The sequence below is a fragment of the Microcaecilia unicolor genome, chromosome 8 (assembly GCF_901765095.1).
Source record: "Microcaecilia unicolor chromosome 8, aMicUni1.1, whole genome shotgun sequence".
NCBI classification, from domain to species: domain Eukaryota; kingdom Metazoa; phylum Chordata; class Amphibia; order Gymnophiona; family Siphonopidae; genus Microcaecilia; species Microcaecilia unicolor.
This window is the reverse complement of record NC_044038.1, coordinates 192,329,694-192,354,579: the sequence shown is the minus strand read 5'-3', so window position 1 is coordinate 192,354,579 and position 24,886 is coordinate 192,329,694. Positions and strand designations below refer to the sequence as shown.

At 44.4% G+C, this 24,886-nt stretch overlaps 1 protein-coding gene across 1 annotated transcript in view; it reads left to right on the top strand.

Annotated features, from left to right (window-relative positions):
- The window catches only part of CSNK2A1 (casein kinase 2 alpha 1), a 235,371-nt gene that overhangs the window by 38,089 nt on the left and 172,396 nt on the right, over nucleotides 1-24,886 (top strand). Inside the window, 1 exon segment of the mRNA XM_030211651.1 lies at nucleotides 23,103-23,292. Within this exon segment, the coding sequence (XP_030067511.1) occupies nucleotides 23,192-23,292 (101 nt within the window). The 5' untranslated portion in view covers nucleotides 23,103-23,191.

The following is a 24,886-nucleotide window of genomic DNA, read 5'->3' as shown; positions in this document are numbered from 1 at the left end:
ATCTTCAAGTTTGTAATTTTCTCCTCCTCCCTATCCCCCCCTATAACCCTATCGTCCTTCCATCCTCCCCCCCCTTCCTCCCTCCCCTCCCTTTTAGGTTACACTGTGTTTATTGCAAGTTCCTATCATAAGGTGCCATTCGGCCCATCATAACTTATTAAGTACAAGACTTCTACCACGATGTGTAAGAGTGTTTATAAAAGGTCCCCAAATTTTTAAGAATCGATTTTTCCTTTTGTAGGAGCTTTTAGCTTCTTTCATCTCCCACATCATCAATTGGTGTATTTGATTCCTCCAGTGCCAATACTCAGGAGAATCTGGTGAAGTCCATGACTGCAAGATACATTTCCTTGCAAGCAAATACAGTTTGCGGCAAAGTAGTTTTTCATCTGCTTTCAGTCCCCTAAAGGAGCCTGGGCAATCCAGGACCAGTTGTATAGCTGTTCCTTGAATATGTCTTGACAACATGAGGGACAAAAATCTGTCCACTCTTTTCCAGAACTGTTGTATCATTATACATTCCCAAAATGCATGATAGTAGGTATTTTCATTACTATTACATTTCAAACAAATGGGCGTGTGAATGCCTCCCGCTCTAAATAATTGTACTTGCGTGAAATAGGCCCTGTGTAAAACCCGGAAGGCACATTCTCGATAGAGCGCCCCACTGATCAGTTTAGGTATTCCCTTTATATGAGCTACAATGTCCCAATTAGCAAGGCTTGTCCCCACATCTGCTTCCCATCTTTGCCTAAGCTGGGCTAACTCTTCCCCAGGTCTCAACAACCATATCTTCCCCTGAATGTCGGAAATAGATGGGGCTTCGTCTGAGAGCTCTATAAACAGCTCCTGAATCTTCTTGCCCAGGCCACTCTTTAGTACTTCAGTATCTAAGGTCCTGATATAATGTTTCAACTGACAGTGAGCGAACATATCGCCCCATGCTAGTTTCCCCTGTTGGAGTATTTGCCCTAAATCTTTAATCTGACCCTCTGAATTTACCACTTGTCCAATGTCCCTAATACCTGCCTGTGCCCACCTCACAAAAGTCTGATTCGCTAACCCGGGTATAAATCCTGGATTCCCCACAATGGTCAAAAGCTCTGTTGTGTGCGCGTCTCCCCCCAAACACTTCCCCAAGAACTTCCATGCGGCCTGCAGTGGGCCCAAAAGCATTGACTGTCGAAATGCCTTTGGTAATGTAGGTCTGTCTGCATGCAATAAAGATATCAATGTATAAGGTTTAAAGAGATCTCCCTCCATGTCAATGGGTGTATGATAATCAGTGGAAAATACCCAGTCCCTGACATGTCGTAAGAGACATGCTATGTTATAATATTGCATATTAGGTAACCCCAGCCCTCCCTGTTGCCACCCTCCCCATAGGCGTGTTAATCTTACTCTGGCCTTTTTGTGTGCCCAGCAAAATTTCGAAATTAAGCAATAAAAAAGTCTTAAGTCCTTTTTTAACAAAGTCAGTGGCAGAATTTGTAACATATATAACCACCTGGGGAGGATTACCATTCTAATGAGACATATCCTCCCCGATAGGGACAATGTCAGTGGGCGCCACATTTCCAATTGCTGTTCTGTTTTGTCCATAAGTCTCTTAACATTTAAACTATAAAGAGTCTTTGTCTGTGTAGTAAGTAGGACCCCCAGGTACCTAAACGAATCCACCTCCCATCGCAGCGGGAATTGTTCCAGCCATAATCGCTTCGTGGTGTCCGGTATCGCTAGCGCCTCTGATTTTTCAAAATTTAATTTGAACCCCGAATAAGTCCCAAATTCTTGAAAAAGTTCTAAGAGAGCTGCCAGGGATTCCTGTGGATCCGTGAGCACCACCAGAAGGTCATCAGCGAACGCCGCAACCTTAAACTCCTGAGCCCCAACCTGCACCCCATGAACCGCCCGACACGAGCTCATATCTCTGATCAAGGGGTCCAGGTACAGGGCAAAGAGCAAGGGAGACAAAGGACACCCTTGCCTAGTCCCTCTCCGTATCTCAAAATCTCCGGAGTTTACCCCATTCACCATCACTCTAGCCCGTGGGGTAGAGTATAGTGTCTTGATCGCCTGTATAAACCATCCCTGAAATCCATAAGTATTTAGGACAGAGAACAAAAAAGGCCACTCCACGCGATCAAACGCCTTTTCAGCGTCAAAGCTTATCATAATTGAGGCCCTGTTTGTCATCTCTAAACGTTCCAGGGAAGCTAGAATACGCCTTAAATTCCTTGCCACCGATCTTCCCTGCACGAACCCTACTTGTGCTTCATGCACTATGTCTGGGAGCACTCTACTTAATCTATTGGCAAGTATTTTTGCTAATATTTTTACCTCTTGATTTAGAAGGGATATAGGTCTATATGATGTCACTAGGGTGGGGTCCCTCTGTGGGTTTGGCAGTACTATAATTTGAGCTAGGTTAAGATGGTTCGGTAAGCGACCAAGTGTTACCCAAGAGTTAAATGCATTAGTCAACGCTGGCACTATGGGGTCTCCCATCATTTTATAGAACTCTGCCTTAAGTCCATCAGGACCCGGCGCCTTCCCCACCTTACTATTAGCAATGGCCCAACTAACCTCATCCGTGGTAACAGGCGCATTCAATCTTTTGTTATCTGATTGTGTTATAGTAGGTGTCGCAATATTACCCAAGTACAAATCACCTGCTAAGCCCCCCTCATCCTCTGTATCATATAATTGTTGGAAAAAAGTTTTAAATACATCACTTATTTCCGCATCAGTATGAAGGAGTTGTCCCCCTTGTCGAAGTGTCAAAATTTGTCTCTCGACCTCCTTTGGGGTCGCCAATCTTGCCAGCATTTTCCCTCCTTTATTCCCATGTTTATAGAGGTGGTATTTATAATACTGTTGTGATTTGACCGCTCGTTCATGAATTAAAGAATTTAAAGTAGTTTGGACCGCCAGAATGTCCCGATGGACTCCAGACGACGGTTGTTGGCCAAACAGTTGCCGCAGTTGTCTTAACTGCTTTTCCAACCGTAAGATCTCCCTGTCCCTGGTCTTCTTATAATGGCTGACGTAGCTGATTATATCTCCGCGTAGTACCGACTTGGCCGCTTCCTATAATAGCGTATCATCTGTTGTGGGCCCCTCATTATGTCACAGGTACTCTGTCCATTTCCCTATTAGATATTCTTTAAACTGCCCATCATTATACAAATAACTAGGGAATGCCCAGGTCTTCGCACAAGTATTTTGAGTCCCCGGGGTCCAAACTGACCACACCGCAGCATGATCTGATATTACACAAGGGCCAATTTCGGCCTCTGAAATGTCCGAGAAGAGCGATCGCGAGAACAGCAAGTAATCTATTCTAGAGTGTGTTATGGGCTCTAGATTGATGAGTGTATTCCCTGTCAGTGGGGTGAAGTGTCCTCCAAACATCTATAAGGTTGAGTAATGCACAGAAATTAGGTAGTCCCTTAGACCCAGATCGTCGCTGTCCTGGAGGAGGATTAGACTTATCCACTGCTGGGTCCCACGTCATGTTAAAATCCCCACCCAATAACAAGGGGGATGCATCTACATTAGCTAAAACTGCCACTAACCTTTTGTAAAAATTAAGGTCCAGCTGGTTTGGGGCATATATGCTGCCCAACAAAACCTGCTGACGGGCTACCACTGCTGAAGCAAAGATAAAGCGTCCCTCAGGATCTTTCACGATATTAGTGAGTTGTGTGGCCACTCCCTTCCTGATAAGAACAGCCACCCCACCCTTACGCCCAACAGCTGCAGAAGCAATACAGTCGCCCACCCACCATCTCTCTAATTTAGCATGCTCACTGTCAGTTAAATGTGTTTCTTGCAAATATACTATATCTGCTCTTATTCGCTGCAGGTAATGTAATATTTTAGATCTCTTTATTGGGGAATGTATACCTCCCACATTCCAGGTTACTATTTTAACCATGATCTATTAATTGCCCAAAGGTGATGTGCCATGTCACATCCATTTCTGCATGGAAGAGCCAGCCCAGCCCCTAGCCCCTCCTTCTCCTCTTCCCCCAGTTCTTATGTATTGATGTTGGCCTGTTGTCCCTATACCAATATATATCAGCTTTTATTCCCATTATCCACAGTGTTGGGGTTGCCTTTTATATAGAGAGATCATTAGTGCTTTGTCATACAGACTACTGCAATGGTACGTTAGCGGGGTGTAAAGACTTTGTTTTGAGGAAATTACAGACGGTCCAAAATACAGCGGCAAGACTTATCTTCAATAAAGCCCAGTTCGATAGCGCAAAGCCTCTTCTTGCTAAACTTCACTGGCTTCAAATCAAGGAGCGAATTGTATTCAAGGTTTGCACCATGGTACACAAAATCATCAATGGGGTTGTACCAAATTACATGCTGACCATGATCGACTTGCCTCCCAGAAATGCTGACCCGACATCGAGATTATATCTCACTTTGCATTACCCAAGCAGGAAAGGATGTAAGCATGGCTCTATTCAGGCGTCCAGCTTTCCATTCATCAGTGCGCAAAACTGGAATGCACTTCCCAGAGCCATAACCAGTCTGAGTGACTACCTTCTCTTTCGCAAGGCACTAAAAATGCATCTGTTTGCAAAATCATTTTCTATAAGACCTATGTAGCACTAGAACCTGCAAGCATGCAAACGTGGATTCTGGTTTATACCGTTCTATGTAAAGTGTCTTTTCTTTCTTGCGCTTTTGCTCTTCATTTCTAATTTGTCTCTGATATCACCCAGATCTCTCTCTCTCTGGTTTTGTTAGCCACATTGAGCCTGCATGTTTGTGGGGATAATGTGGGGTATAAATACATTGATAAATAAATGCAATTGTTTCCTTGATATTTGGATAGCCTATTATATGCAATATGTTTTATAATTTTATGTTTTATTATTTGTGTATCAATATATTTTGTTATAGATGGATCGCTTGTTATATATAATAATTTCATATTTTGTTATTATATGTATATGTTGATATATGTTCATTGATTTAAGAGCTACCATATGCATGTATTCTTAGGTTAGTAAGTGGGTATAGCGACGTGGTGAATGGTATTTTTGATTTGATTTTATATGTATTATCATTATTCATTATTATTTATATATAATAATTTGATGCATGATATATTATGCTTTACATATTATTTTATATTCATGATTTTATATGTTTGTCTATTTTTAGCCCCTGACGCAGCCCCTTTGGACGAAACATAGCCTGTGTCAGGCATTTTTCTGGTACACAGTATCATTAATAAATTGTTTGGATGTTTAATTGATCTGGTGTTTTGTTTTCCACGTTGGAATTTGCAGATCGGTTGCCTTATTGTTTCTTGGGACCCTCAGTGGTAGGAGGAAGTGCAGAAGTGCCATTGTGAGACTCCAGAGGTGAAGAGGAAAAATGGAAATATGAAAGACCCTGTGATTTTCAGAAGACTGTGCTTGTGAGGAGCTAGCTAAACCCAAAGGTGGACAAAGCGATGGGGCCAGATGGCATACATCCGAGGTCACTGAAGGAACCTAGGGAAGTTCTGACTGCTACTCTGGCTGACATTGTTAATGCTTCTCTAGATTCTGCAGTGGTCCCAGAGGACTAGTGGGCAGATGTGGTCCCTCTCCATAAAAGCGGAAGTAAGGAAGAGGTTGGGAACTATAGGCCAGTAAGTCTGACTTCTGTTGGTAGTAAATTAATGGAAACATTTTTAAAAACCCAGAATAATGAAGTTTCTGGAATCCAGTGGATTACAGAACTGTAGGCAGTTTGTTTTAACTAGCGGCAGGTCTTGTGAGACAATTCTGATTGATATCTTTGACTGGGTGACCAGAGAGTTGGATTGATGGAGAGCACTAGATGAGATGTATTTAGATTTTAGCAAAGCCTTTGGTACAGTTTTCTGCATAGAATAAAAAATAAACTGAGTTCCTTCGGTATGGGCCCTAAAGTTTCAGGCTGGGTTAGCAACTGTTTGAGTGGAAGGCAACAGAAGATAGTGGTAAAGGGAGCTCATTCTGAGGAAAGGGATGTTATCAACGGTGTGCCGCAGGGTTTAGTTCTTGTGCTGGTTCTTTTTAACATTTTTGTAAATGATTATTCCATTATGTATCTTCCCACTGTTCCAGGACGAGTGGGATAGTCATGTCCATCGACCAGCAGGTGGAGATTTATTTATTTATTTGTGACATTTATATTCCACATTATCCCAAACAAGTTTGAGTTCAATGTGGCTTACAATAAACAGTATAGGATACATAGCAAAGAATAATGCGTAAAAAAGTAATTTGTTGTAAGAATCCAATTTTACAATACAATATCATAAACATACTGGGATAGCTATGGATGTTTAACATTTAGAAAATCTATTATGAATGAGAAATTATACATGAAGCAAAGAGAAAGTTAACGGTAAATAGAGTAATAACCAATTCAGGTAATAATTAATTGTTTGAGATATGGCCGTTCTTTGTGAGGGTTTGTTTGAATAGATAGGGAATCCAGGGCTGAGCTGTAGCCTCTATATATATCCAGACCCCTAGCTCAGCCCTTCAGTATTGGTGTCGATACGGGGCAAAATGGTAGAGACTATTATAAAGAGCAAAATTATAGAGCATATACATAAGCATGGATTAATGGTACAAAGCCAATATGGATTTAGTTAAGGGAAGTCTTGCCTCACCAATACATTTCTTTGAAGGGGTGAATAAATGTGGATAAAGATGAACCGGTTGTTGTATATCTGGATTTTCAGAAGGCATTTTGACAGCGTACCTCATGAAAGACCCTGAGGAAATTAGAAAGTCATGAGATAGGAGATAATGTCCTATTGTGGATTAAAGACTTGTTAAAAGATAGTAAATAGAGTAGGTTAGGTGGTCAGTATCCTTAGTGGAGAAGGGTAGATAGTGGGGTTCCCCAGGGGTCTCTGCCGGGACCACTGCTTTTTAATGTTTTTATAAGTGATCTAGATATGGGAGTAACCAGTGAGGTAATTAAATTTGCTAATGTCACAAAGTTATTCAAAGTTGTTAAATTGCAAAAGGATTGTGAAAAATTGCAAAAGGACCTTACAAGACTGGGAATTGGGCATCCAAGTGGCAGATGACATTTAATGTGAGCAAGTTCAAAGTGATGCATGTGGGAAAGAGGGACCCAAACTATAGCTACATGATGCAAGGTTCCACATTAGAAGTTGCTTTCCTGGAAAAAGATCTAGGTGTCATCATTGATACGCTGCAACCCTCTGGTCAGCGTACAGCGGCATCTAAGAAAGCAAATATGAATGTTTGTAATTATTAGGAAAGGAACGGAAAACAAAAATGAGAATGTTATAATGCCTTTGTATCTCGCCAAAGGCATTTAGGGTTTTCTTTGTTTAGTATTTAATGTCTCTATTACAATGTGTGACAGCAGCCAAAAAAGCAAACAGGATGCTAGGAATTATTAGGAAAGGGATGGCGAATAAGACCGAAAATACTATGTCTCTCTCCTTGTCACACAGCAGATGAATCCAGGAACTAGTGGGTTAAGTCTGCCTACCAGCAGGTGGAGATAGAGATAACAAATTAGAGGCAGTGATGCCAGACGGCCAGCTCCTTCTCTATCTCCTGTCTCTATCTCAGCAGGTGGTGGATGGCTTTTCTTCAGCTCCTGGGCCCAAGGCCTTTGAGGGTGCTCCTGGGCCGGTGGCCAGTTTGAGCCGGGGGTGGCGGACTGGTGGTGTCCCCTTTGGTAGCATACTCAGTTACTGGGTCCCTGCTGCACCTCAAATTCTCTCTGAACAGGCTTTTGCTGTTCCTTTCCTTCCCTGTTTGTTTCTGCCTCGTCACTAAAAAAAAAAAAAGGAACCATAGAATTTATTGAAGAGAAACAGAGAAGCACAGGGAAGTGTGTTTTTGCTGAGAGCAGGTTTGTGTTACTGCTGTCCGAGTCCTGTTTTCTGTTGCCTGCTTGTCTGAGTCGGAGAGTTTTTTTCTTCGGCTCAGCTGTCAGTTCCCATGCTTTCCCGGTCCGGGATAAGTCCTGCTGGGTTCCTGTTCAGGGGCAGGTGCTGGGATGCGGGAAACGGTATTCGGTGGCAGGCCTTTGCAGCACGGGGTGCGCTGATTTGGCGGGACTCGACGGAGCGGTGGCCCCCCCCCCCCCCCGAGAGCGAGCTTTTTTTCCCGGAGCCTGGCGATTCTCACGCCATTTTGCGATCGGTCGCACAGCCAGCTCTGGTACCGGTTTTGGGAAAGCTTCTCCGCTGGTGGTGATGGGAGGGGGGGGGGGGGTCCAGGCACTGTGGGCAGTGGTGCAGGTGCCATGGCTGCGACCTCCATTGTGGGGGAGGGGTTATCGCCAGAGTTTATTTTGCTACTCCATCAGGCATTTTTGTTGGCCTTGCCCCCCCCCCCCCCCCACAACGCAGCTGTGACAGCTTCGCCCTTTGATCCTCTCAGGGGGTCTGGGGGTAACCAAGAGATTTTGGGGTTTTCCCCAGAGGATTTCTCCTCCCTTAAAAAGCCTAGGCTTTTTTGGGGGTCTGAGGAGGGGTCCTGCAATACAGTCGCCTGCAGCTCCGTCCGTGGTGGCTCTCTCGGAGCAGACTGGGTAGAGGACGGTGTCCTCACTGACCAACCGGAGGACTCTTCCGCCGTGAGGATTTTCCATAAGGAGAAGTTGTCCTCCTTTATCTCTCAGGCGCTGGAAGCCCTGAATATAGAGGACCTTGAGGTTGCGGCTTCTCAGGCGGTCAACCCCAAGATGGCTGGTACCAGATGACCTTCTAAGGCCTTTCCGGTACATGAAGTTGATTTCGGCCCAGTGGGCGGATCCGGATGGGGGGGGGGGGCTGAAAGTAGCCAGGGCTATGGCCAGGCTGTATCTGGTTTCAGCTGTCACGCTTCACACGAAACACTGGATAGTGAGCCCTTAGGCTACTGCCGAGGACGGCAGCGGCAGGAGGAACACCCACCGGAACACAAGCCACAGCAGAGAACAGGAAGATAGTCCACAAACCCAGCAGAACCAGGGCCAGGCAAATAAAGTCAAGGTCCAGCTTCAGGCACAGGTTCCAAGGCAGGCGGCAAGTAAAGTCAGAGTCCAGGTCCGGGCAAAGGTTTAAAGGCCGGCGGCAAGCAAAGTCAAAGTCCAGTTCCAGGCAAAGGTTCAAAAGCAGGCGGCAAGCAAAGTCAAAGTCCAGGTCCAGGCACTAGGTTCAAAGGCAGAAACTGAAAGTAGCAAAAAGCACAGCAACAAACAACCGCAGAAGACACACCTCTGAGGACCTCTGTTGCAAGGCAAACTAGAAACACTTCCAGGTGGTTAATAAAGGCCAACAATTCACCAGGTACGGAAACAGCTGAGTTCCAAAAAGTCTCGAGACCAACTGGCAGGCTAGAAAATCCGGACCGGACCAGCATGACTTCTGGAACCGGGAAAACCATCAACAGACAGTCCATTGCGACCACCAGGGGGCGAGATGAATGAGAGCATGATACCGGGGCAGAGTCATAATATCAGCGGACTGTTTAGAGCAGTTTGCTCTACCTAGGGTGGATGCTCTGGTGACGGCAGTCACTAAGAAGACTACTCTTCCAGTGGAAGGTGGTGTGGCACTTAAGGATATGCAAAACAGATGGCTAGAGGCCTCTTTAAAACGTGCCTTTGAGGTGGCCGCTTTGACACTTCAAGCTTCTGTTTGTAGTTCTTATGCGGCTAGAGTTTGTCTCAGTTGGCTGCATTCTGTCATGGATTCAATTTCGGAGTCTGATATGCCCGGGAACTGCTCAGATGTCGCTGATGGATATTGGGCTGGCATACTTGGTGGATGCCTTGTATGATTTGGTCTATGCTTCGGCCAAACTCATGGCCTTGATCGTTTCCTCTCTGCATCTTCTGTGACTCCGTCATTGGGCTGCAGATATAGCCTCTAAGCAACGGCTCATTAAATTGCCTTTCCAAGGGAAATTGCTTTTTGGGGAAGACCTAGAAAAGATTGTTAAAGATTTGAGGGATTCCAAATCTCGGCGTCCTCCGGAGGATAGACTCAAGTCTACTTCCAGGCAGGGAGCCTCGAGATCACGTTTCAGAGAGACGCGACGGTATCGCCCGGGATGGTCCAACACAGGCTTTCAGTGTCCTCGTTTTGGGCAGCGTTCTTGCTTTCACAATGAGAAGCGTCCGGCTGGACCTCCCTCTCATCAGGGGACTCCTTCTCGGGCCTCCCAATGATAGGGCGCAGGTCCACTCGGGAGGAGAGCAGATCAGTGGTCGGCTTTCTCTGTTTTTTCCAGAGTGGGCCAGAATTACTTTGGACCAGTGGATTTTCGATGTGGTGCGAGAAGGTTACAAGCTAGAATTCTTCTCTCCCGTCACAGATTTTTTTTCTGGAGTCCCGCTGTGTATCGCGGGCCAAGAGGACAGCGGTTCTGCAGTGTTTGCGAGACCTGCTAAGGATAGGGGCTATCGTGCCTGTTCCTCCTCTCGAAAGGCACACAGGTTGGTACTCCATCTTCTTTGTGGTTCCAAAGAAGGGGAGGGGCTTTTCGGCCTATTCTCGATCTCCAAAAAGTAAACCAGTTTTTGCGGGTTCATCACTTCCGCATGGAGACATTAAGGGCAGCTATTGCTGCTGTTCAACCAGGCGAGTTTTTGACGGCTCTCGATTTGAGGGATGCTTACCTGCACGTTCTCATTTGGCAGCCCCATCAGAGATTTCTCAGATTTGCGGTGCTGGGTCAGCACTTTCAGTTTTGGGCCCTTCCTTTCGGAATGGCCACTGCCCCACACGCTTTTTCTAAGGTCATGGTGGTGGTGGCGGCGTTCCTGTGAAAGAAGAGGATTCGAGTGCATCCATATATTGACGACTGGCTGATTTGGGTGACGACAGCAGAGGAGAGTCGCGTGGTCACCGACCGACTGCGGTGTTGCAATCCTTAGGTTGGGTGCATCTTGGAGTGCAATTCGATACGAAGCGGGGGAAAGTTTTCTCCCCGAGGGGCGAAGGATCAAATTGCTTTCTCAGGTACGGACCTTATTGAGTTGTCGCGCTCCCCGAGTGTGGGACTATGTTCAGCTCTTCGGTTCCGTGGAGGTCATTCCATGGGCAAGGGCTCACATGCGACCTCTTCAGAATTTCCTTTTGAGCAAATGGTCGCCGACATCGCTGGATTATCAGCGATGCCTTCCTTGGTCGAGCCGGGCCAAGGACAGTCTCGCGTGGTGGCTCCGGTCAGCCAATTTGCAGAAGGGTGTTTCTCTGGCGTCTCCCAATTGGGTGGTAGTCATGATGGATGCCAGCCTTGCGTGCTGGGGAGCCCATTGTCTTCATTGAGTAGCCCAGGGATTGTGGACCCCTCTTGAAGCGACTTGGCTGATAAATCGTCTGGAGTTGCGAGCAGTCGTGAATGCGCTGCGGAGTTTTCAGGACCTTCTGCAGGGGCAGGCGGTTCGTGTATTCTCGGACAACACCACGAAGGTGGCCTACATCAATCAGCAGGGGAGCACTCGCAGTCTTCCCTTGGCAATGGAAGCGTCTCGTCTTCTAGTATGGGTGGCAGCGCACATTGCGGGGTCAAGACAATGTTTTTCTCAGCCGGACTCTTTTGGACGCAACGGAATGGACGCTGTCGGGCTCAGCTTTTCAGCTGATATGTTTGTGCAGCGCTGCGTACGCATTGTAGCGCTATAGAAATGCTAAATAGTAGTAGTAGTAATCTGTCAACGTTGGGGAAGACCAGTAATGGATCTCATGGCCATGACTTGCAATGCCAAAGTTCCCCAGTTCTTCAGCCGCAAATGGCAGCCAGGATCCGCAGGATTGGATGCTCTTCTCTAGCCATGGCGGGAACAGCAGCTACTGTATGTTTTTCCTCCGTGGCCTCTGATAGGGAGAGTTCTTTGCCGCATAGGGCGCATCGGGGGCCGGTCGTTCTAGTGGCCCCAGACTGGCCCCGATGGCCATGGTATGCGGATCTTGTTCGAGCACTCTGAGCCACCATTGCGACTTCCGGTGACTCCCGATCTGCTGCATCAAGGGCCAGTTCAGATGGAAAATCCTTTCCGCTTTGGTCTTACGGCCTGGCTATTGAGAGGCGGCAGTTGAGGAAGAAGGGATTTTCAGGACCAGTCATTGACACTCTTTTGGGGGCATGGAAGCAGTCTACTTCAGCAGCGTATACGCAAGTGTGGAAAGTTTTCTTGGCATGGTGTGCTTTGCGTGCTTGCAGATCTCTAACGAGTTTCGACACTTGGATCATCTCTTTGTGCTCTTGTTGGGATCAAAAAGAGGTGAGGCATCTTTTAAGGCTGTCATTGCTTGCTGGATTAGGGAAGCCATTGGAGCGGCGTATCTGCTACAAGGGCGGGCGTCTCCAGTGGCCCTGATGGCGCATTCTACTCGGGCCCAGGCGGCTTCTTGGGCGAAGGTGTTGGCCTTATCTCTGGAAGAGATTTGTCGGGTGGCTACTTGGGTGTCCTGTCATACTTTTGTGAAGCATTACAGGCTAGATGTGTCTGCTCGGGAGGATGCGAATTTTGGGGTGGGAGTGTTGGCGCGGGGAGCGTCGGCTTCCCACCCTACTTAAGGAATGCTTTGGTACATCCCACTAGTTTCTGGATTCATCTGCTGCAAGTGACAAGGAAGGTAAAATTATGTCTTACCTGATAATGCAGCAGATGAATCCAGGATCCCTCCCTAGTCCAGCCGATGGTTTTTTCATTTTCCGCGCAGTGTGGCTATTTTTTCCTTCCGGGTTCTCCTTTACAGAGTTCAGACAGATATAGGAACATGGAAAGGATTCAGATTTCTGGATCAAGTTGCAGTTATTTCGAAGTTCGTATTTGGTTCTCTGTTTTTCATAGTGAGGATGGTTTCTGGTTGTTATTGGTTTAAAATTTTGGCCTTGGCAAATGCTTACGAATAACATACTAACTGAGGAAGGAGCTGGCCGTCTGGCATCACTGCCTTTAGTTTGTTTATCTCTATCTCCACCTGCTGGTAGGCGGACTTAAGCCATTAATTCCTGGATTCATCTGCTGCGTTATTTAAAAGAAAAAAAATCAGGTAAGACATAATTTTACCATATTGCTGCATGGTGCAACCTCATCTTGAGTATTGCGTTCAGTTCTGGTCGCCGTATCTCAAAAAATAAATAGTGGAATTAGAAAAGGTTCAAAGAAGAGCGACCAAAATGATAAAGGGGATGGAACTCCTCTCGTATGAGGAAAGTCTAAAGAGGTTAGGGCTCTTAAGCTTGGAAAAGAGACGGATGAGGGAGATATGAGTGAGGTTTACAAAATCGTGAGTGGTGTAGAACCAGTAGAAGTAAATCTGTTTTTTACTCTTTTCAAAAGTATAAAGATTAGGGGACACTCAAGGAAATTACATGGAATTACTTAAAAAAAATAGGAGAAAATATTTTTTCACTTAATAAATAGTTAAGCTCTGGAACTCTTTGCCGGAGGATGTAGTAACTGTGGTTAGCGTATCTGGGTTTTAAAAAGGCTTAGACAAATTCCTGGAGGAAAAGCCCATAGTCTGCTATTGAGACAAACATGAGGAAGCAAATGCTTGCCCTGGGAATAGTAGCTTGGAGTGTTGCCACGATTTGGGTTTATGCTAGGTACTTGTGACATGGCTTGGCCACTGTTGGAAATAGGTTGGTCTGACCCAGTATGGCATGTTTTTATGTAATCCACTATTCACTCTCCTTCAGTGAGAAAAATGGCCATTTAACCCTATCCTCAGTTTTCTGCCCAATGACCAATTCCTAATCCACAGAAGGACATCGCCTCCTATCCCTTGACTTTTTAATTTTCTTAGGAGTCTCTTATGAGACACTGTCAAAAGCTTTCTGAAAATCTAAATGAACTACATCAACCAACTCACCTTTATTGACATGTTTATTATGCCTTCAAAGATATTAAGCAAATTGGTGAGGCAAGACTTTCCTTGGTTGAATCCATGCTGGTGCTGTCCCATTAAATCATTTTTATCTGTTTTGTATTTTTATTCTTTATAATAGTTTCCAGTATTTGGCCTGGCACTGACATCAGGCTTACTGGTCTGTAATTTCCTGGATCACCCCTGGAACTAGTTTTAAAATCGGTGTTACTTTGGCCACCTTCCAATCTTTAGGTACTACAGATGATTTTAATTATAGATTATCAATAGAAATCAAACAAAATAAAACACGGAAAAGAAAATAAGATGATACCTTTTTTATTGGACATATCTTAATACATTTCTTGATTAGCTTTCGAAGGTTGCCCTTCTTCGTCAGATCAGAAATAAGCAAATGTGCTAGCTGACAGTGTATATAAGTGAAAACATTCAAGCATTACTATGAAAGTCTGACAGGGTGGGAGGATGGGGGTGGGTAGGAGGTATGCATGGGGACATCAAAGCATATCATTGATATTCTAACAGGATGGGTGTGGATAGGTGAAGGGTGGGGTGATCAACAGAGACATATAGCTTTATGGTTTATAATGGGCTAGGAACCCCAGATCCTTGTTAAGTCCTTTCTGTTGGGTGTTAAAATATTCAATCATTCTGACTAAAGGTCTTACGTTCTTGTATGGTTTTAAAGTTACCTTTCAGGATTCTCACTGTGAAGTCACTGGTACAGTGTCCTGGTCTTGTAAAATGCTGACCAACAGGGGTGGGAACCCTACTGGCACCAGTATTGTTCATGTGATGTCTATGTAAATTGAATCTTGTCTTAAGCATCTGGCCTGTTTCTCCAATATAGCATCCTTCGTTACATTTTTTACACTGGATGATATATACCACATTAGAAGATGAGCAAGTGAAAGATCCCTTTATGTTGAATATCTTTCCTTTGTGGATGACTTTGGGGTCCTGTGAAATATTTTGGCATAGTTTGCAACTGGATAAATTACAGGGAAGTATGCCCTTCTGTTCCTATTCAGTCTGTGATGGAAGTTTACTTCTGATTAGCTTGTGTTTTAAGTTGGGTGGCTGTCGGAAGGCCAGTACTGGTGGGGATGGGAATATCTCTTTCAGTAATTCATCCTTCTGGATATAGGTTGTAGATCTCTTATGATTTTCCTCAGTTTTTCCAGCTCTACTTAATTATAGATTACTAACAGCAGATGGGCAGTTTAGCAGTTTCATGTTTGAGTTCTTTTAGTACCCTTGGATGCATGCCGTCTGGTCCAGGTGATTTACTATTTTTTAATTTGTTTATTTGGCTCAGTACATCTTCCAGGTTCATCGAGATTTTTCAGTTTCTCCGTATCATCAACTTTGAAAACCATTTCCGATACAGGTAGATCTTATATCATCTTCCGTAAAGAGAGAAGCAAAAAATTCATTGTCTTTCTGCTATGGCCTTGTCCTGTCTGAGTACCCCTTTTACTCCTTCATGCTCTAATGGTCCCAAGGATCCTCTCACAGGCTTTCTGCTTCTTATGTACCTGAAAAAGTTGTTACTCTTAGGTTTTGCCTCTGCAGCAAGTTTATCTTCATATTCTTTTAGCTTTCTTTATCAATGCTTTGCATCTTACTCACCTGCGTTTGTTGCTTATTTTATTCATTTAGGTTCTTTTTCCATTCCTTGAAGGATGTTTTTTTTGGCTCCAATAGCCTCTTTCACTTCACATTTTAACCATGTTGGCTGTCATTTTCTCTTTTTTACATATTTGTAAATATGTGGAATGCATCTGGTCTGGGCTTCCAAGTTGGTATTTTATTTTTAAACAATGTCTATGTCTGATTTAAAGTCCTAACCTTTGCAGCTGATCCTTTTAGCTTCTGTTTAGCCATTTTCCTCATTTTATCATAGAACTGCTGTTGAGGTCGTTCAGTAAGTTAATGATATTATGGAGTAAAAGATAAAGATGGAATTTGTTAAAATGGTGGGTAAAGAAATTTAAAAATATAAAATATGAGGAGTTTTTTTTTGAGTATCAGTGATTGATACTAGAACCATTTGCAGCATAGACTGTATACATTTAAAATGCAATGTCTGTGCAAGGTTGCTGAGATCCTTTTTCTTCCTTTTTATATAAGTTGAACAAAAACCACTGCAATTTTTTTTTAGTGTGATTTCTTGTTTTTTTGTGATATACCCTTGATCTTCATTTTTTCCTGGAATTTTTTTCAGTAATTGAAAGCTGTTGGTCAATTTTTGCCAGGTTTCCTAAGTTCTTGAAACATTTCTTCATCTGTCTGTCCGTTCTGTCCTGGTGGATGGTAGTACGGCCTTACAAGAATTTTCCTTCCCTTCACACATGGAATTTCTGTTCATTATGATTCCACACTGCTATATGTGTCATATAGAATGTTTATTTGGTTTGATTTAATTCCCTCTTTTAACATATAGTTCAACTCTCCTCCAATTTGATCTGCTCTATTATTATGATATAATTTGTACCCTGTTAAATGTCCTATAGATTTGGCCTCCTTCCACCCAGTCTGAGATGCCTGTTATATCTACCTCATCATTTAGTGCTATTTATTTATTTGTTGCATTTGTATCCCACAATTTCCCACCTATTTGCAGGCTCAATGTGGCTGAATACTCCTAACTCTCCCATCTTATTTTTTTTTTTTTGGCTTCTAGCATTTGTATTTGCACACTTGTTTTGTTTTTCCTTGCATCAACAAGCTGCTTAGAAGTTGTGGAGGATAATGTGCATCCTTTACTGTGCTCTGTCCTTAAATATTCCTGGCTTTGCTTTCACCATTGTTGAAAACTCTGTATTGGGATTCCCTAATCATACTGTTTTAATAGTATCCTTCAATGATATACCACACCGAACCATGTGTTCCTGGGTGACTGTCTGCTTTCCCCCATTTTAGTTCAAAAGCTGCTCTCATCTCCTTTATAAAAGTTAGCGCCAGCAGCCTGGTTTCATCCCAGTTAAGCTGGAGTTATCCTTTCAGAACAGGCTTTCCCCTTTCCAGAATGTTGGCCAGTTCCTAACAAATCTAAATCCCTCATCCCTGCACCCTTGTCTCAACCATTCATTGAGACTTTAGAGCTCTGCCTTCCTCTTGAGTCTACGGGTGGAACGGGTAGCATTTCGGAAAATGCTACCCTGGTGGATCTGGATTTGAGCTTTCTACCTAAGAGCTTAAAGTTTTAGCTTCCTGAACCTACCGCCCACATTTTCCTATGTCATTGGTACCCACATATACCAAGACAGCCGGCTGCTCCCCAGCACTATCTAAAATCCTATCTAGGTGATGTATGAGTTCCACCACCTTTGCACCAGGCAGGTGTCCATCAGCTATCTACTACTACTACTACTTAACACTTCTATAGTGCTGCAAGGCGTACGCAGCGCTGTACACCATACACATAAAGACAGTCCCTGCTCAAAGAGCTTACAATCTAAATAGGACAGACAGACTATCTACATGCCTAATTATGAAGTCACCAACTATAACAGCTATTCTAACCCTTCCTGTCTGGGCAGAAGTTCTTAGAGACATCCTTGGTGTAATAGGCTATTGCATCCCCCCCTGATGGGCAGATTCTGGCTACAGGAGTACTTCCTAGTTCACCAGGGTCATGCTCTCCTTTTAGGAGACCTCTAAAGCAGCACAGAGGCTGCCAGCCTGGAGGTAAGACTCCTCTATGTAAAGGTAACTTATCTCTGATTTAGTTTACATCTCTTCAGTAGTAACTTACTGTGTGTTATTTTCAGGTACAGTCGGTGTTTCCTTGTCCCTATAGGGCTTACAATCTAAGTTTGGGGAAACAGAAGGCTGTGACTTGTCTAAGATCACAAGGAGCAGCAGTAGTGGGAACTGAACCGTAGCTGCCCTGGCTCTCAGCTCGCTGCTCTAATGACTAGGTTATTTCATTAACAGCAGGGTTTAAAAATGGTTTGGATAATTTCATAAAAGAAAGTCCATAATCTGCCATTAAGGTGGATGGGAAAATCCACTGCTTATTTCTAGGATAAGCATCATAAAATCTGTTTTCCTGTTCTGGGATCTCGCCAGGCACTTGTGACCTGGATTGGCCACTGTTGGAAGTAGAATACTTGGCTTTGATAGACCTTCAGTCTTTTCCAATATAGCAACTCTTATGTTATATTCTTCCTCTGAATGGGCCCAAGTTATTTAGGACCACTATATTCTCAGTGTGGTTCAGCAGGGGTATGCATTGAAATTTGCAGGACTTTCCCTAACACCTCTATGCAGAAAGTGGTGGCCAAGACATTGGTACATCTCCGTCGGCTAGGACCATGGCACTGGTTAAAGTTTGTTACTATATAAAGATGGAAAAAACCTGCCATTATGGCTGGTAATTCCCTATGATAAATTTAAAAACTAGAGTTCATAATTTAAATTGCACTCTTGCCTCAATCGGAAGCCAATGAAGGATAATAAGAAGAAATTGATTTGCATTTATAAGCTTTATATATCATAAGAACAGCAGCATTCTGATCTTGTTGTAGCTTTATAAAAAATAATTTTGAGCACCCTACATATACTACATTACAATAGTCAAATTGGGCTAAAAGCACTGACTGGACTATCCATCTGAACACATTTTGATTAAAAAATTTCCTAATCGTTCTCTTGGATTGGCCACTGTTGGAAACAGGATGCTGGGCTTGATGGACCTTTGGTCTGTCCCAGTATGGCAATACTTAAGTACTTATGTTTCTACAGAAAAGCGAGGCAGGGGCCATTACTACCAAAAAAAAAAGGAGGTTTATTTTCCTTGATTTTGGACCTCAAACCCCACATGGAGACTGCATTCAGTCATTACAGTTGTACTATACTATGTTATGCAATGCTATACTATACATCTTTTATTTACCACAGTATCTCCATATGGATTCAGTGCGGTTTATAGAAAAGAAAAACATCCCAGTTGGATGGAATTACATAGTATAGACTTTACAGCTAAACATAACATATATAATCTTAAAACACTTCATAAATCGAGCAGTATCTAATATCTGAGAACAAAAACTCTTCAGATTTTTTTTCTAAACAAAAATTGAAAATCCACAAATCTAATACAACTTGGTATCTTATTCCAGACCTTGCCAACAAGATATTTAAAAGCAGAATGTAAGTACCTCTTTAATTTCACTCATTTAAAACTCGGAATATAGGAGTTGACAAATCGAGAAGCTCTACCACTAGATAATAAAAGGCAGTACCCTATTAGACTAACCAAATAAGACCTGCAAGTGATTTAAAAACTATGCAAGTGATCTTAAAATTTACACGGGAGGAAACTGGGAGCCAGTGCAACTTTTTGGGAAGAGGGGACTCTCAAATTTATTCAGTCTAAAAATTGATCTAGCTGCCGTATTTTGAAGCAATTGTAACCTGGTCAATAGCTTTACAGTAACTCCCCTGTATAAGAATTGCAGTAGTTCTAAATAAGGTAAAAACTGCCTGTGAAATGCTTCTAAAACTTTGAATACTGAGAGTTGATCGAATATCTTTAAATTGTCAAAGATGAAAAATTAAATTTTCTGTACAGCGTGGTAGAGGCTTATCTGCACTTTCCAGTCAGCCAGAAGATTTTCTGATTTTTTTTTTTTGTGTGTGTTCTGAACGAGTACTTCCAATTCTAAGCAGTAACCTTTTGGGCTGGCCACAACTCCTACAAGTTTCTCTGAGGTCCTGTTGATGGTAGAAGCATTCTCCACAGAGAGGTAATCAACGCACACTTATACCTGGATGACTGCCTGATCTGAGCAGATTCAGAGGGCAAGGCTAGGAAGGCAACTTCCAGGGTGGTCTGGCTCTTGGAGCAATTAGACTGGGTGATCAGTTATACCAAGAGAGATCTCCAGCCCTCTCAAATTCTGGAGTATCTGAAAGCACAGTTCAATAACAAGGTGGGCAAAATTTTCTTTACCAGAAACCGAGTGGAGAGTCTACTGTCTCAGCTGTGGGCCTTTGTGGCACAGTCTGCACCAAGAGCCTGGGATTACCTGCAGATACTAGGATCCATGGTGTTGATCCTGAGTTGGTTCTATGGGCAGGAGTGTACATGCATCTTCAGTATTCAAGGCTCAGTTTCCAGTGTAAGCAGAGGCACAGAGGTCACTGGAATGGATGACAGATCCTGTTCATACAGGGGGGGGGGGGGGGGGCTTAAGAGGATCACTTCCTGGGTGGTGTACAAAATGGATGCCAATCTTCTAAGTTGGTGCCTTCATTGTTGGGGCCATGTGGCTCAAGTGTCTGGGATGCAGGAGGAGGCAACTTGGACAATCAACAGGTTGGAAGCCTGCGCAGTTCACCTAGTGCTTCTGACCTTTCGTTCTCTGTTGGAGGGAACAGCAGTGCGAGTGGTGTCACAGTGTAACCATAGTAGTCTACATAAACAGGCAAGGGGGCACCAGAAGTGCAACAGTGTTGTAAAAATTGCTCCTCCGTTTGGTCAGAGGGGCATCTGGTAGTAATTTCAGCTGCACACATTGTGGGAACCCAGAATGTGCAGTCAGACTTTCTTATCCCCAGCACCATAGACCCTGGCTAATGGGAGTTGGGGGATTGGGCATTTCAGTTTCTAATGGATCGTTGGGTCCACTGGTATTGGATCTGGTGGCATTTTAGTGAAACACCAGAGCTCCAGAGTTCTTTATTTGAAGATGAAAGCAAGGTTGTCTGAGAAAACAGGCGCTGTTTGTTTCCTCTTTGGCTCATAGGGCAAGTGGTACGTCTAGATCCTGTCTCATCCCTTCTTTAGTGATCTTGATAACACTGGACTGGTACACATCTCATGAACCTCTTGATGGAAGAACCCCTCTGGTTTTGCAGGAGGCCCAGAATTTTAAATTAGGGGGCTGTACATTGAGGATCTGGATCCCTTTTAGTTCAAGGCCTGGACCTTGAAAGGTATAAATTAACATGAAAGAGGGACTATTCCTCAGCAGTAGTGTCTATGCTTCTGAAGGTCTATAGTGCCTTTACTTCCTTGCCATATGCTAAGGTCTGGAGAATTTTTGAAGCCTGGCAAGTGGATTTTTGTACTAGTTTGGCTGGCTTGCAAGAGGGATTGGAGCAAGGGCACTCTCTCAGCTCCCTCGAAGGCGCAGGTAGTGGCCCTAGTGTAGTGGTGTGGCCATGTGCAGGTTCCCTCACTGGTGATGCACACAGATGTGGTTCAGTTCCTGAAGAGAGTTAAAAACTTGCATCTGTCTTTTAGATTTCTTCATGAAACCTTGCAGTGGTCTTGCTGTTATCAGGACCTCTGTTTGAGTTCCTCTGGCGGGCATCCCTTAAGGACTTGATACTGAAGACAGTGTTCCTAGTGACAATTTGCTCTGTTAGGAGTGGAGGAGAGGAGTGAAGGGAGTGGCCTAGTGGTTAGGGTGGTGGGCTTTGGTCCTGGGGAACTGAGGAACTGAGTTCGATTCCCGGCACAGGCAGCTCCTTGTGACTCTGGGCAAGTCATTTAAACCTCCATTGCCCGCCGCATAGAGCCTGCCATGAGTGGGAAAGTGCGGGGTACAAATGTAACAAAAATAAAATAAATAAAATATATCTGAATTGCAGGCTTTATCTTCCATAGAGCCTTATCTTCCCTTTGGGGTGAACTCAGTCACTCTTAGAATGGTACCATTCTTGCTGAAGGAGGTTTCACCATTCGTGATATCAGGTATGTCTTCTGGCATTTTCCAGAAAAGAGCCTGACTGCTTTCAGATCTTCCATGCACTGGATGTTCAGTGTTGCACTATTTAAGAGGTGAAGAATCCATTTTAGGCTCTTGATCACTTTTTGTGCTACATGGAGAGCTTAGGTGGGGGCAGGTGGCCTCCAAGTCCATCGTTGGCCCATTGAATTAAAGGAATGATTAGTTTAGCATGTTTATTGCGTGAGGGGGAGGTGCTTGCAGCATTGAAGACACACTCAAGGGTTCAGGCGATGCCCTGGGCCCAGGCTGTATCCCCAGCTGAAATCTGCAGGGTGGCAACTTTGCCCTCCCGACAGGTTGGATGTGCAAGCAAAGGATGACAGGTCCTTTTAGGTGAGGGGTTCTCTAGAGACATTAGCTTCCCTCCTGGGACACTAAAGCTTGAGTATACCTCTCTAGTCTGGACTGGTTTAGCAGGAGGATAAGGAAGGTGAAATTTGTTGATAGTTTCCTTTCCTTGGCTCATGCTAGACCAGTCCAGGTCCCTCCTGTTGTCAGTTCACTTGCAAGGATTTCATGCATTTATTTCATTTGTAGATATATAGATTTTTGGTGATTCTCCTGTAGACCAAAGCTTTTGCTGATATCGGTTCTGGCAGGGAGATACTATGGATTTGTCCCTGAGCCAGGAGAAACTGTTTGCGTGTATATATGCTATCGGGTGTTTTTTGTAGCATACTGGAGTATATCAGGACTGCATCAATCCTTCATAGTGGTAGTGATTTCACTGAAAGGACATGATCAGGTAGGAACAAATTTCACTGCTTCATGCAAGAATCCCAAAGAAACATTTGGATAAAAATCTTCTCCCCCCCCCCCCTTTTCTCCAGTTCCGAATCTCTTTATTTTTTGGATTTTCATATCTGGAGATATTACACTTTTATGTTTACTAGGATTACTTGTAGCCTTGCACTCCCTATCGCAGGGGTGGGCAGCATAGCATCGGTCCTTGAGGGTTGCAGTCCAATCGGGTTTTCAGGATTTCTCCAATGAATATGCATGGGATCTATTTGCATGCATTGCCTCCGTTGTATGCAAATAGATCTCATGTATATTCATTGAAGAAATAATGAAAACCTGACTGGTCTGCAGCCCTTGAGGACTGAGGTTGCCCACTCCTGCCTTATTAGCATTGCTTGTTGGCTTCTACACTGGGTCTCTTTGCTTGTATCTCTTTTGCCTCCCCTTACATGCTGATTGCATCATTTCCTCAATACGGGTATTTGCCCTCAAGTTTTTGATCAGAGGAATATGCATTAAACTTAGGCTGGACTTACATTTGTCCTTCCCTTGCACTTCCACAGAGGAGAGAGAGAGAGAGGAGTGTGTGGTTTTTGTTTTGTTTTTTTGTGCCCTGTGTGGAGACAGTTGCATTCTCTGCTCTTTAACTGGGCGTTAATGGTTTGTGCTGCATCATTCTGGATTGTCTGAGCCCTTGCCAATTCATTACCTCTTTGCTGTTTCTTTAGTGACAGTTGGTGAATCTGCTGCAGCCTCCTTCCAAGTTGTCCTCTCTCCAGCAGTAGCTGTATCTCCACAGGCTGCCAAGCTCTCTGCCATGTCAGCACCAGTGCCAAGCAGGGCCAGGGTTTACACGGATGTGAACACGCACAGACCCCGCGAATACTGGGACTATGAGTCGCATGTTGTAGAATGGGGGTAAGACTTGTTTGAGCTTTATAATGTTCCCTGGGTGGGTAGGCTTGCAGGGGTGGCACTTCTGTACCATGTTATGATTACCTTCTCATTATTGGTTTATCTAATAGTGCCAGCCTTTCTTTAAAAGGAACAAGTGGTAAGCTTGTCCTGGTTTAGCCCTAAAAAATATACACCTTGACTATGCTTATTTTAAAAGTTATATTCTGAATTCCCATTATGTGCTAAGGATCAGTCCAGACTAGTGGACTATGCCTATCTTACCAGCAGGTGAAGATAGAGAGTATGGCAGATTTCTGCCTTGAAAGGCTACTGTGCATCTGCTCTCAAACGTATTCTGTCATCTCCAGCAGTCTGGTAGAGGCTTATCCTATGCTGCTCTTACTGAGACTGGTGTCTTATTCCTGGTCTACTGAATTTGGGCCAGTTCAGCTGGGGGTCGAGAATAGAGACCTGCATGGGAATTGGGGTTTTGTGGGATTCCTGCGGAATCTATGGGATTCCCCTCCTGGGCTGCAGGGTTCCCATAGGGACAGAAGCACTTCTGCGGGGTTCCCGTGGGGATGGAAGCAGTTCTGCAGGGTTCATGTGGAAGTGTAAGCTGCACCTGCGCAAGCGTCTCAACCCACCAAGTATAAGTGGTTCTGCCGCCTCTTTGCTTTAACAGCGCAGATGTGGGAAGTCTTCCATTAATCCTCTCTGCTCTTGGGCTGATGTGCTGGCCTCAGCTCTGACACAGGCACGAACATCAGAGATCAGCTGACCTGGTACGTGCATATGGCAACCTTTCAGCACACAGTGCTAGTGAATCAGATTGTTCCAAGTTTGAACTTCCATTCCTTCCTTGCCTGCAGTGCTGTGACTCAAATCCAGAGAGTGAGACAGAGAGCTGACCAGAATTTATTTTAGGTACCATTAAATTCTTTTGGGGACAGGTAAGTAAGATTCCAACAGGGATGGGTGGGGACTGAATCGATTCCAGCAGGGACGGGTGGGAACAGGTTAGGTTTTAGTCCCCATGCAACTCTCTAGTTGAGAAGCTCTATTGCTAAGCAGCTTGGGTGCATACCTGGTGTTGCTAGGTCCCTCCCAGCTCCTGCATTCTCCTGCCTCTATATTTTGTTGGTGGGGGGAGGGGGGGGGAGGAAAGGCTCTTGCCTCTGGCAGCTTATTTGGGGGAAGAGGGAGAGGAAGTGTTGTGGAGCAATTTAGTCACTTGGTGCCGCCACCTGTGGAATCTGCCTCTTCAGCAGGTCAGGTGAATGAGTATCGGCAGGTTTTGACATGGTGGCGGCCGCTGAACAGCATCAGGAAAGTGAGCTATGTGCTCAAGAGGATGTGAGGGACAGGATTTAGTGGCTGCAGATGCCTTGCTGGGCCCCAGTGTATAGACTGGAGGACGGCTACTACAGCAAATTTTGGCAGGCTTTACTCTCATTGGGCCTGACCGCATGGCAGCAGCCATTTTGGGGATTGCGTTGCATCTCTCTGTACTCATTCAGGTGATTTTTCCTGGTGCTCCTTTGATCTCTTGTCAGCGCAGTTCTGCTCCTCCTGTCATCTCCCAATCTTTAAGGGCTCCTTTTACAAAACTGTG